This window comes from Coffea eugenioides, chromosome 2, assembly GCF_003713205.1.
Source record: "Coffea eugenioides isolate CCC68of chromosome 2, Ceug_1.0, whole genome shotgun sequence".
NCBI lineage: Eukaryota > Viridiplantae > Streptophyta > Magnoliopsida > Gentianales > Rubiaceae > Coffea > Coffea eugenioides.
This window is the reverse complement of record NC_040036.1, coordinates 27,938,836-27,950,907: the sequence shown is the minus strand read 5'-3', so window position 1 is coordinate 27,950,907 and position 12,072 is coordinate 27,938,836. Positions and strand designations below refer to the sequence as shown.

The window sequence follows — 12,072 nt, the reverse complement described above, 5'->3', positions numbered from 1 at the left end:
ATTAATCAATTTGAACAAGAATTGGAGTTGGAAAGCAAGGTATTGGAGTTGAGAGAGTAAAGATAGCCGATCTATTTTGTTGATTTTAAGTCATGCAAAACTCTTTACTTAACAGGTTCGTGCTCATCCCATGCCCAATTTCCATTTAAATTGATTAATTTTTCATTTGATGATAAAATTGGTCAAAAATTTATAGTTCAGATACTAAATGTGTTACGCCAAAATGATTGAGTGCGAAATATGTCCATGACCAAAAGTTTAGGAATAAAAACTGGCATTTTCCCAAAATCAAAAATTAATTACAAAGTTTTAATGGTTCAACTACCTTGATAGACACTGCATGCTCTATCCAATACCATTTCTTTTGCTTTTCCTCTTTGGGATCAAGTCAGACTTAATAAATACAATGGTTTTTTTTTTTTGAAGTAATTGAATAACGAACTTCATAATCCTTTTGGTTTGAAAGTAAATCTTCAAAGAAAACTGATTAAACAAACAAAGCCCATATATTTTCTTGCAACTCGAAGCAAGAAATAGACTCTTGTGATTTCTGAATATTTGTGACTTCAAATCACTCTCAATGCATTTCTTTTTCCTGGATGATATCAATAAAACGCGTTTTCTTATACAAGAAATCTTTCCTTTTCCATTGTAACTTTGCTGCCCCGCCATCTGGAGCTAGCGGACGGATTCATTAGTTAAATGTAACAAATACAATTACCTGAATAGTTTATCGGTAGTCAACTTCCAATCGTCAAATACATCTATATATTCCTTTTATTTTTCTTTTATTTTACTTGTTTCTTGAATTAATTTCCTAATTTCTTGTTTCCATATTTTAATTGTTCGTATTTTTCTTTGCTTTTCTCTTTTTCCTTCTTTTTTTTGATTGATTCAGAATTATTCTCATCTCATTATTACCATGATTAGATGCAATATATGCCAGACTAGCTAATCACATCCATTTGTACTTTCAAAGAAAAATTTGAAACACATCTCATATTAGGGAAGGGCTATCTTTTTTCCTTGCTTAAATGCATATATCATAGTAATGTTACTGAAAATATTGAGTTACTGAAAAAGCCCTGATAAAAACCATCTAGACCAATCATCATTTCTTTTGATGGTCTTGACTATTTATTTAACCTGCAGTTTAATCAAAAGACCTAATCTACATGAGGGTAAAAGTGCAGAAAGCAAAAAAAAGAAGAGAATAGATTAAATGCTTTTATGGCTTATGAGAAGCATGAAACTAAAAGCAAATTAAGTATATTCCTCCGAAAGAGATTGTACATGACCAGTAATCTTGAGTAGAACAGAACATCCATGACATGAAATCATGGATGAAAAAAGCAAAACGAAATACAACACTGTTAAAAGAAAAATGAGTGTCTCCTGTTTTTCATCCCAAAATTCACCTTAATGTACATTTTGAACATTTGATTTTTTTTTTTTTTTTATCAGATGTCATATCCCAAGCCCAAATAGTCTTTAATATCACTAGGAAAACAAGGATAGCGTTTCCAAGTATTGCCATGATACTTGAATATTTTTATGACTCTAGCCTTTGTAGTTGATGAACCACCAATATGCAGCAAGGCCACAAGCTTCTTCACCGATCCAAACATCAACATTTCTTCCAAAACATTCTCTGTTGGATGAGAGATACAGATCAACCACAAAATCTTGACCCCAATCTTTGTAGCAGCAGTTGAAACATTCAACATTTTCTTTGAAATTGCTGCAATTCCAAGTCCATGTTCAATGAAGGCTAACCGGCCCTCAGCACATTCACACAACAACTTGATCAACAGCATTATTTTCTCGCATTTTGACTTGTTTGAATCAGGCAAAAGATCGATCAAGGTACAAAGTGCACCAGCTTCAATGGCTTGTAGTCTACTTTTCTTGGATGCATCCAAGATATCTATCAAAACTTGCAAGGCACAAGAGCTCGCCCTGGTGCACATTTCGTCAGAGACAATCTCCAAAAGTGACTTGAAGAAATCAATCCCTTCATCTTTGATGGCGTGGTTCCAATGAAAATCAGCTCTAGCCATCTTCTGAAATATTGAAACGATGCAAAACCTGGCTTCTGCACTACCCCTTTGAAGCATGATGGTAAAGGATTTTATGCACTCGGGCTTCATTAATAACTGAAGGGTTTGACAATCTTCTTCCTCGTCAGATAATGGGAGTTGATCCAAGACTCCGATGGCTTCCTCACAAGCTCGAAAGGCAACAAAATCGGAACAGCATTCAACTAGAATCTGTACAACAATTTTCACAAGTACTTCCACGCCTCCTGACTTTTTAAAATCAAGCTTTATTTCATCTCCGATTTCCACCACAGACTTAAGCTTCTTCAATGGACTTACCTTAAATGGCGTGGATTCGATAGTTTTGAGCAGCGAAATTAATTCTTCGTGCTTGGCAGCTTGTGCTGGAGATGATGGAATACATGATTTTGATTTTCCATTCTGCTGCCATGCTTGGATCAGCCTCTTGAGGGTGTGATTTGGAGTCATCTCAAAGCTATCAATGCATTGCATAGTGGCTGGACATGTATTTTTCTTGTAGGAGTTGAACCATTTTTCGATGTTTTTTCGCTCGTAGGTGACCCCGGTACAGATTGTAACGGGGTCCTTCATGAGTTCCATGGAAATTGGGCATCTGAAATGTTGAGGAAAATCCATATTCGGATCTGAATTGTGAAGATGACTGCACTTCTCCATTCTTGGGCTGGAGAGGGAGCTGAGTTGAAGATTTGTCTTGCGTTTTATATACGTAGGATAGAGATGCAATAAATGATCCGTATATTTTAATAGAGATGTATAAAAAGTCTAAACAAAGAATGAATCAAAGTCAAAACTCAATAGATGCTTGTTGCGAGCTGGGCAAACTGTGAACACGGAAGCTCACGTCTGTCATCGTTGAGTTTTATCCTCATGAAATGTGGAAATATCATTTGAGTACTTACTTTACAGATGCAATGTCAATTTGGCCCCAAACCATTTGCTAATAGTTATCAAAGCCCAAGTAAATATCATTTGTTTTTCATTTTCTACCTCTAGGCGAAATGTGACTCTGAAGCCATTATATATATATATATATATATATATTGAAGTCATTCAAGGCCCTACTTTTGGATTGCAAACAATTATTTGATATCCAAAATAATATGATATAAGGACTACAAAGTAAACATGATCAATATATGTTTTATAGAACTTTTATTGCAAAGAAATTTTAAAGACATTTAGAGAAGATAATGGAATCTAATTTTCTTGGGGCAATCTTTTTGCTATAAGTGGCTTGAATTGATAAGCATGAATTGTGTAATGTATATTACAGTTTCTTTATTATTGAGATTATGAAAAAAATTTGGAATCACGTATTGAACTAAGACCAAGTTGGATCATATGCTTATATCATTAAATACATTTATTTTTCTTGTTTTTGATTGGATGTTTGCACCACGTATATCATTTCGCGTCACCAACATAACATTAAAAAAAAAAAGACAAAATATCCAATTCAACTTGATCGTAACCTAATTGATATCTTTTGATAACTTGACGGAATTTTATTCCTAAGCTTAATCTATAGTACAATTTTCTCATGTCATCACCATAAGTGTTTTTTGGTTTTAACAAATAAAATTGACTTTGAAAAGTATGTTTTTGCTCCTAGAAAACTCAAAAGCCATACGAACCTTGCAAGTCAAAATCATTAGAAACACACATTTGCATTGAAATTCATGTTATTTGACTTAAACAACAAAGCTACCTCCAACTCCTTTTCTTATTCATTACGACAATATAATCTAATCCCCTATATGTCAACTTTAACAATTGAATTGGTCACAACTAGTATACACATAAGATTTACAATATTTGCATTTGAAAGATGTATGAATTTAAAAGTTTACAAATACACATATTAAAGCAAGATAGAGGATCAATCAATTGCATGAATGGCAAACGATCCATCTACAGTCAAAAAATCGCTGGTGTTGAGTAAAACTCAAACACAAACATGAGGGGACAAATGGGGTATCCTAAAACTTGAGGGTCAAGCATTTAAGCCACTAATGTATATTCACCAAGTACATGGCGGATCGTTTGGAGGGTTGACTTCAACCCTTCAAGTGGGGCAAGGCACTATTGAATGAGATTAGATCTAAAAAGTTGCGAAAGACATGCATCGATCAGGTGTTAATAATACACAGAACTAATTATTAATTAATCAAAATTAACATGTAAAAATCAAGAATACATACATAAATGCTTTTTCAAACAAGCTTGTATCCTTTATTCAAACCTTGCCTACATGACGCCGGCGACGACTGCGATTCGATTCTTCCACACGTTACTAGCTACTAATGAACTGTTGAGCTGCTTCGCTGACTCTCTATTTCTCAATGAAATTCAACCTTTTTTTTTTTTGTTTTGTTTTCGTGAACTGCAACTTAATTGGGCTATTAAGACAGCTTGGCAGAGTTAGACAGAAAGACAACCACCAAAAAAAAAAAAGAGAAAGCCAACCAATTATTATACATTTCTGTGAGGCATTTACACGAAAAAAACAAATTTTTTTCAAGTTTAATAATTTTTTTTTTTATGAATATGATTTCTTGTGAGAGTTTTTTTTAAAATTTTTATATGTAGTATTTGACAAAGAAATCAGTAACAGTTGTATATGGGTCTTACATTGCAGCGCCATTCAACGTTTGTGTTCCATGAAAGTTTTGAAGATGGAACAAAAGTAGGAACTGTTGGCCCAAAGTGGCCTATCCAAGCAGATAGGCTGGCATCTTTTCATGGCCAAAAAGCTGAAGAATAATTATATACATAGAACTGGTAATTTCAGCAATGGCTGCCTAGTTTAGTTTACACTAGTGGTTGTTAAGGCTTTGAGCTAATAATAAACAATACTGATCAATTTTGAGAAAACCAATGGATGATGCTTGTTTGATTAATATTGAAATATACTATAAGGTTCCATATTTGTAACACATGAGCATTGACGTATAAAGATTGTTTGGTAATACAAAAAGATTAGTATTTAATACATTAGCTCACTTACTTTTGTGTGCACATTCAAATAATTAACATTTTAGTGAGGAGTAACATTATATTCTTTTCCCTGTTTATCTATCTGTTCAGTCTTATTTACGTACAAACTACTGGTGGCAAGTTTTCTGAAATGTCACAGGGCATTGACAAATTTTCATAGGTTAAATTTGATCTCAGAAGTTTCAAAGGTTAAACTAGTGGTGGTTTTATGTGCGGACTAACTGAATAAATGTCAACTTAATCTTTCAAGGAAATTTCTCTAAAACTTTCAAGATATAAACTATGAGTAAATCTTATATACACTGACAATGTATACACTATCACCATTAGATTCATCACATGTGTGCAAAAATTGAATTTTAAATTCAAATTTTACATAGTTGTCATTCATGCAACTGATCAATGTGACGCCCGAAAGAAAGAAAAAAAAATTCTGGTGAATAGTGATTTTTGGTGAATCCGGCCGCATATCCAGCCAGTTCTTGGCCGGATTGGGTTGGCCGTTTGAAAAAAAATTTGTTCAGCTACTGCCTTGAATCCGGCCTCCGATTCGGTCGGATTCTGTCGTGTCCGGCTTTTCTTAGTGATTAAGTCTTCATCTTTTGGCCTTTATTTAGAGTTCAAAACCCATTTTTCTTTCCTTGGGCTGGACCGAACAACTTGAGGGAGAGAAAGGAGAGGAAATACTTCATCTTGCACTTCAATTCCTTGCTTCTATCTTGAGTTCCAACCGATTAAATCGTGAAGTACTCCGTACAAAGTGCTAGCTAGGAAGGATTAAGGAGGTTGGTGGAGTTATTTTGATAGAGCAAGCTCTAAGCTACCAATTTTCTTGGGGTTTGAAGGTATCTTGTCAAGAACTTCCTCTTTACTTCAATAAATTGTGTATTAGTGGATTGGAGAGGTTAAATAGGTTGTTTTGTGGATAAGTTTATGGTTTGAGGTAGTATCATGGAATTTTCGGTTTTATTGGGGATTTTTCTGCCTTTATATGATGAGTAATGATTGGCCATGGTTTGATAGCTTTAGTATGAGATATATTGAAGTTTTATAGACTAGTTTAACTTGCCTAAAGAAAATTTCTGGTTTGTGTGCATAAATTCCAGATTAGGGTTTCCAATTATGGTAGTAATCTGTCCTGTTTTTGCACTGTATGTTTGACCTTGAGAGAGACTGAATCGGCCCTTACTCTAAACATGAAAGTTGTAGATATATAAGTTAGCTAACTACCTACAAAATTTCAGATCGTTTGGAGTACTGTAGCATGTGAAATGACCAAAATACCCTTGACTGCCCTTAAGCCCTGTTTCGCGGCCAGTTTCCATTTTTCTCTAAGATTTCAGTTTTTGACCATGAAAATGTATGATTTGGCTTTAGAGGTCTTCATAAGAAATGTTGGTATAGGTCTTAGCTTCGTAACGCCATAAGATTCGTTTCAATCGGATAAGTGTAGCTTCAATTGTGATTAATATACCAAAAGGTGATAGGAACTTGATGCTTTTAGAATTCCTTTTGTTTGACATGATATTTGTGATCTAGGGTTTGGACTTGAGCAAGACAATGATATATGATGGATGAGGTTCATGAGCCGTGGTTGGTGAGTGATTCCTCAACTATTTGCAAAGTTACTTTTCGAACTATTTCTTGCATTGCATACTCGATTGCATATCATGAGTGCTTGCATGTGGACCATGAAATGTTTTGGCTCAAATGAGTACTTGGAATTCTTGTGCTTAGAACCAACGTCTCCACCCCTGATTATTTGGAGCAAATGGCTCCCTTGTACTGTTTGACTGACTGGATCTGTTTGAGCGTTGGAGTTCTAAGTATGATGATTTCACTGGCTCACAAGAGCAATAAACGTACATTTGATCATTGATTCATAATCTCATTTAAATGCACTATTGTGAAGCTTATTTGATTACTAATTTTATTGGATACTCGCTGAGCTTCTGGCTCACCCCAAAAATAATTTTCTCCCCACAGGTCTCGAGGCAAAGGAAGAGTGTCTGAAGGGATATCTCATGTATAATTTGAATTTGATTCACTTGATGAGTATTAGATGTAATATTTGAGCCTAATATTGTAATTGTAATTATTTGAGAACTGAGGACTTTTGTCTTATTCGGGGAATTGTACCACTATTTGAGATTTGTAATGTATGTACGTATACAGTCTGAACTTGGGAAATGTTTTTGTTTATTATTGAGGGTTGTACCCTTTGTTATTGGATATGAATGTTGTAATTTATTTGAGAACTGTAGTGAGTACCGGCGAGAGTTGGGCAGGCGGTTCGCCGAACCCTTTGGTTCGCCTTAGGGGGAGGTGGGGCTGTCACAATCAAGAAATAATTACATCGAGAGAATTTTCAAAAATTCAATATGGAGAAGCAATGGAATGACAGATTCTTTACATGCCCCGGAAAATTTTCATTTGTCACCATTTGGAGAAGAAGAAGAATAGACATTAGGAGCACAACTATTGTGCTTTCTGAGGCAACAATTGTTTAAATAAATAGAGATTTTCATTTATCTTTTTCTATTTGGTTTCCATATTTAAGTACTGATTCAACTCTTGCCAGCCATTTTCCTCAGTCTAATTAATACTCGTAATGACAAAATCAAAGAAAACTAATAAAGGCGTCGCAAATAGACTGCTAGTTGAGGCAGAGTAAAATCAGTGTGCCAAGTGATGACCAGGAAGGGAAGTGAACTCCAATTGTTTTATGACAATGGTTTAAGATAAAATACTTGTTAGTTTTTGGGAGGTGTTGTATATGTATTCTATACTGCTTTCAAGGTTCATTATATTTTATGGATCAAGACTTGTTTGAATATTAAATTTAACTCCTCCAACATGCATTCATGCGGTAAAAAAAAAAAGATATGTACAAAATCCAGAAAAATAAATTACAATAATTCAGTCAAAACATCAATATGTGGCCTTAAATTAATACTTAGTGATTGTGAGAGACGTGATGGGGTTTAGAAAGAATCTACTGGCACTTGCCAGGATCTTAACTTCATTCTTGAGTCATTTGTTATATATATATACATATACATACATACATATACGTGTGTGTATATATGTGTGTGTGTGTGTGTGTCGAGAGAGAGAGAGGTTTTTTTGGCTATCAATGAACTGAAGTTTTGAGGGGAGAGTTAGATTGGATCATAAGATGAGAAAAACTTTAAGTAGAAGATTTTGAATTCAATACCTTCTACTTAGAAAAAGAAAAAGAAAAAGAAGAAGAATCTTAACTTCATTCTTGAGTCATTTGTTATATACATATACATATACATACATACATATACGTGTGTGTATATATGTGTGTGTGTGTGTCGAGAGAGAGAGGTTTTTTTGGCTATCAATGAACTGAAGTTTTGAGGGGAGAGTTAGATTGGATCATAAGATGAGAAAAACTTTAAGTAGAAGATTTTGAATTCAATACCTTCTACTTAGAAAAAGAAAAAGAAAAAGAAAAAGAATTCAAGTTTAGAATATGTGTTATCCACGCAAGGGAGATATGTATCACTGCTGGCAATTAACACTTTTGCATCAAATACAAATCAAATTTTGTTGAATTTTATTAATGAAACTTTGTAATCACTTATTTTACTTTTATTACCGTTGAAGTTTGATATTATTGGTTACGTACTAATCTTGTCTTTGAACATTTGGCATGATTCTTCTTTCCATAAAAATGCGTTGTAAATTTACTAGATTTTTGTTATTAAAAGAAAAAAAGTGTAACGTCTGTACACCAAGGGCCCGCCAGAGAACCCATCTCTACTTTATGTATAATTGGACATCCATGCAGCCGCAAGAACGGTGGTATTTGTCTTCTTCCTGCAGAAGCTGATCATCAGCAAAATTGTGCCTATCTGCTTCAGGTTTGTTTCGTGCTGCCTTAAGCTATCATGCAATATCTCAGGTTCAGAAAGTGTAAGAAACTAAACCCTTTTCCTGAAGCTATCCTTCGGATCCTGCATGGAGCTTAAATTTTCCTATGGCCTAATTCTATGTATCCTGTGGGTTCATTATGCTCTCTTGGTAATACACATTTGTAATAGGCCAATTAATTTTGAGTCTGACCAAGCTATCTCTTTAAGTTGTTTGTACTAGATGCCTTCATTTAAGCCACTTCATTGGTAATCTTGTATGGCAGCTAAAAAGAAAAAAAAATTGTATGGCACCTTCTTTGACAATACCTTTGGTGTTATAGTGGCTCTTCCCCAACTTCACAAGGTAGTAAAAGAAAGGTTCTGCTTTAGTTGTTTGGATGAGTTTTGAGTTGTTGTCGCCATATTGGTTTCCAACATATTGTTATGAATATTATTGTTTTATTATCTGATTAACCAAATTATTTATACTTTGACGACAAAACTTACTGAAAAAAGATTAAACAATGTAGCATTTATGCAACCTAAAAAAAATCCAAATATAGAAGAAATAAGTGGGAGTACCTATTTATGTTTATCTTTTTCTCATATTGTCAAAATTTATCATATTCTCAATGGTGTTGACTAAAAATAAATAATAAATTATTAAAGCAAATAGGTTATCTTTCATTTATTTTTGGAAATATATTTTTTATTCCTATTGGATTAATGCTTATTTTTATGTCTATTATTTCAGGTTTACGAGACCTTAAATCAAGTACTAATAATGATGATGAGCCATAAATAAGAGTCAGCAAAGTTCTGTATGCTAAAAGTAATATTCAGTTTGTTATTTATCAAAGAGGAGTGTTTCATTCTTTTTTTGTCTACTTTATGTAAATCGTATGAAGGACATGTTACAATCTTTTGTCAGTCAAACTAGTCAATTATTAATATTTAACAAGGGCTAATATACTTTATTTTAAACTTAGAGAGGGAAAAGAGACATTTATAACTTAGAGCTCAAGAGCGGCAAAGTGACAATTATAATGCTTAGATTTGGCTTGGACAAACCATTTATAGCCAAATTTATCGCTTGAGAAATCTAATAGATACTTTTTAAAATCGAGGCACCAAACAAAATCATTGATAAAAGTTGTAGGACTATTAGACATATTTTCCCTAAATTACTGTGCAAAGGACTATGGTCAAATTTTGTGATCACAAGAATAAGGGATTTTTTTTACAGGATTAATTTTTTGTATGAAAATAATTTTGCATAAGGGATTTTTTTATGAGATTATATTTTGTCTGACAAGAATTTTCTTAAGCGATTTTACGTTTCAGGGCTTAATAGATATCTCGAAGGTGAGAAAAGGGTATTAAATATGAAGGCCAAATAATAGTTCATCCTTATCGTTAATAATAAGATTTTTGACTTGCAATTATATATAAAAAATTCTTTTTCTCCTGCGGCCTAAAACTAATTCTCATCCTCCATCACTTCTTTTGATTCCCAAAAAAATTCTTTTACTTCATTTCTTGTTTGATACTTATTCTCTCACTTTCTCACTCAACCCTTCTCACTCTTAATCGTGTGAGATTATATTTTGTCTGACAAGAATTCTCTTAAGCGGTTTTATGTTTCAGGGCTTTATAGATATTTGTAGTTGGGAAAGGGGTATTAAATATGAAGTCCAAATAATAGTTCATCATTATCTTTAATAATAAGATTTTTGACTCGAATTTATATATATAATTCCTTTTCTTCTGTGACATAATACTAATTCTCATCCTCCAACACTTCTTTTAATGCCCGAAAAAAATTCTTTTACTTAATTTCTTGGTTGATACCTATTCTCTCACTTTCTCATTCAACCTCTCTCCTAAATAGTTATCAATGAAATTGTTCTTGAATGATGTAATATACTTTAGGACTTATACCTGTTTATTATTTCACCGAATTACAGATTTTGATTTTGAGTTATCAGTTTTTTATGTTTTTGATTATTTGTACACTTTCATTTCAAATATTTTAATAACCTAAATAGCAAAATCCCTCAAATCAATAAATGTAGCTTTAGTTGGTTTTGATTATTCTCTATAATCACTTGCCATAATTAGCTTTGCAAAATTCAAGTCAGATGAGAAAATCTTGTAATTAATCACAATTAACATGTGAATGTTCATAAGAAAAATTTTGCATTCAATTATCGTTCACACTCATCAGTCAAAATTAAGTGTCTTATATTGTTAAACTTTGTATTGTAGGGCAAATAATGACCATGGATTATTTGGATATTGGTATCTAACAATTATCCTACCCTCCTTCACTTCTTCTATTCAAATTGACTCATCACTTTCTCTTTCACTCACTCTTCTTAATTTCCAAAGAGACATTTCAATCCTACACATTACTCTCTTTCACTCACTCTTCTCAATTTCGAAAAAGACATTTCAATCTTACTCATCACTCACTCTTCTCCATTTCCAAGAAGAAATTTCAATCTTGCTCATCACTCTCTCTTTCACTCACTCTTCTCAATTTCCAAAAAGCCATTGCTTTGATTTGTTAACTCGAATTGACTTAAGTCTCTCTCTCTCGCCCAATCTCTAGACATTAATTTTTTTTTTTACAAATATCTCCATTTTTCTTTTGTGACAACCGACAACTGTTCAGTTTTCTTCCGCATTTTAACGCGAATCACGAGGTGATCATCTTCTTAGCGTTTCACTTGAATCTCATTGTCATTTTTGTATATTGCATTTAGACTCATTGACTAGTTAGATTCTTTTTTTTTTTGGAAATTCTAAATTAATAGCAACCCAAGGAAAAAAAAAAGGAAATGAACCAAAATCAAAAGCAAAATAGTTTTTGATTCTTTTTCCTTAAAGGGTTATCAAAGTTGTATTATTATTATTACTTTGAATTTTTTTGTTCCTTGAAAGAGTTATAAACTTATAATAACATATATTGATTCTCTATATGCGGACTTAATAAGTGCAGTTACTTAAAATTAGATAACAGAAGGTTGTGAAGAATAAGAAGGAAATCGTTTTTTATTATTTGGTATTGTCTTGTGAACTTAAGATAATGTCAGACCTGATTTCTA

The 12,072-nt window shown here is 33.1% G+C and overlaps 1 protein-coding gene across 1 annotated transcript; it reads right to left on the bottom strand.

The window, feature by feature from the left end:
- Nucleotides 1-1,443: 1,443 nt before the first annotated feature.
- LOC113760733 (E3 ubiquitin-protein ligase PUB23-like) lies at nt 1,444-2,696 on the bottom strand. Its single transcript, XM_027303418.1, has one exon. It carries the CDS (start codon nt 2,694-2,696, stop codon nt 1,461-1,463), a length of 1,236 nt encoding a protein of 411 aa, XP_027159219.1. The 3' UTR covers nt 1,444-1,460.
- Nucleotides 2,697-12,072: the final 9,376 nt, after the last annotated feature.

Bases quoted from the DNA above. Each gene is read 5' to 3' on its own strand.
- LOC113760733 (XM_027303418.1), bottom strand. From the start codon at position 2,696: ATGGATTTTCCTCAACATTTCAGATGCCCAATTTCCATGGAACTCATG.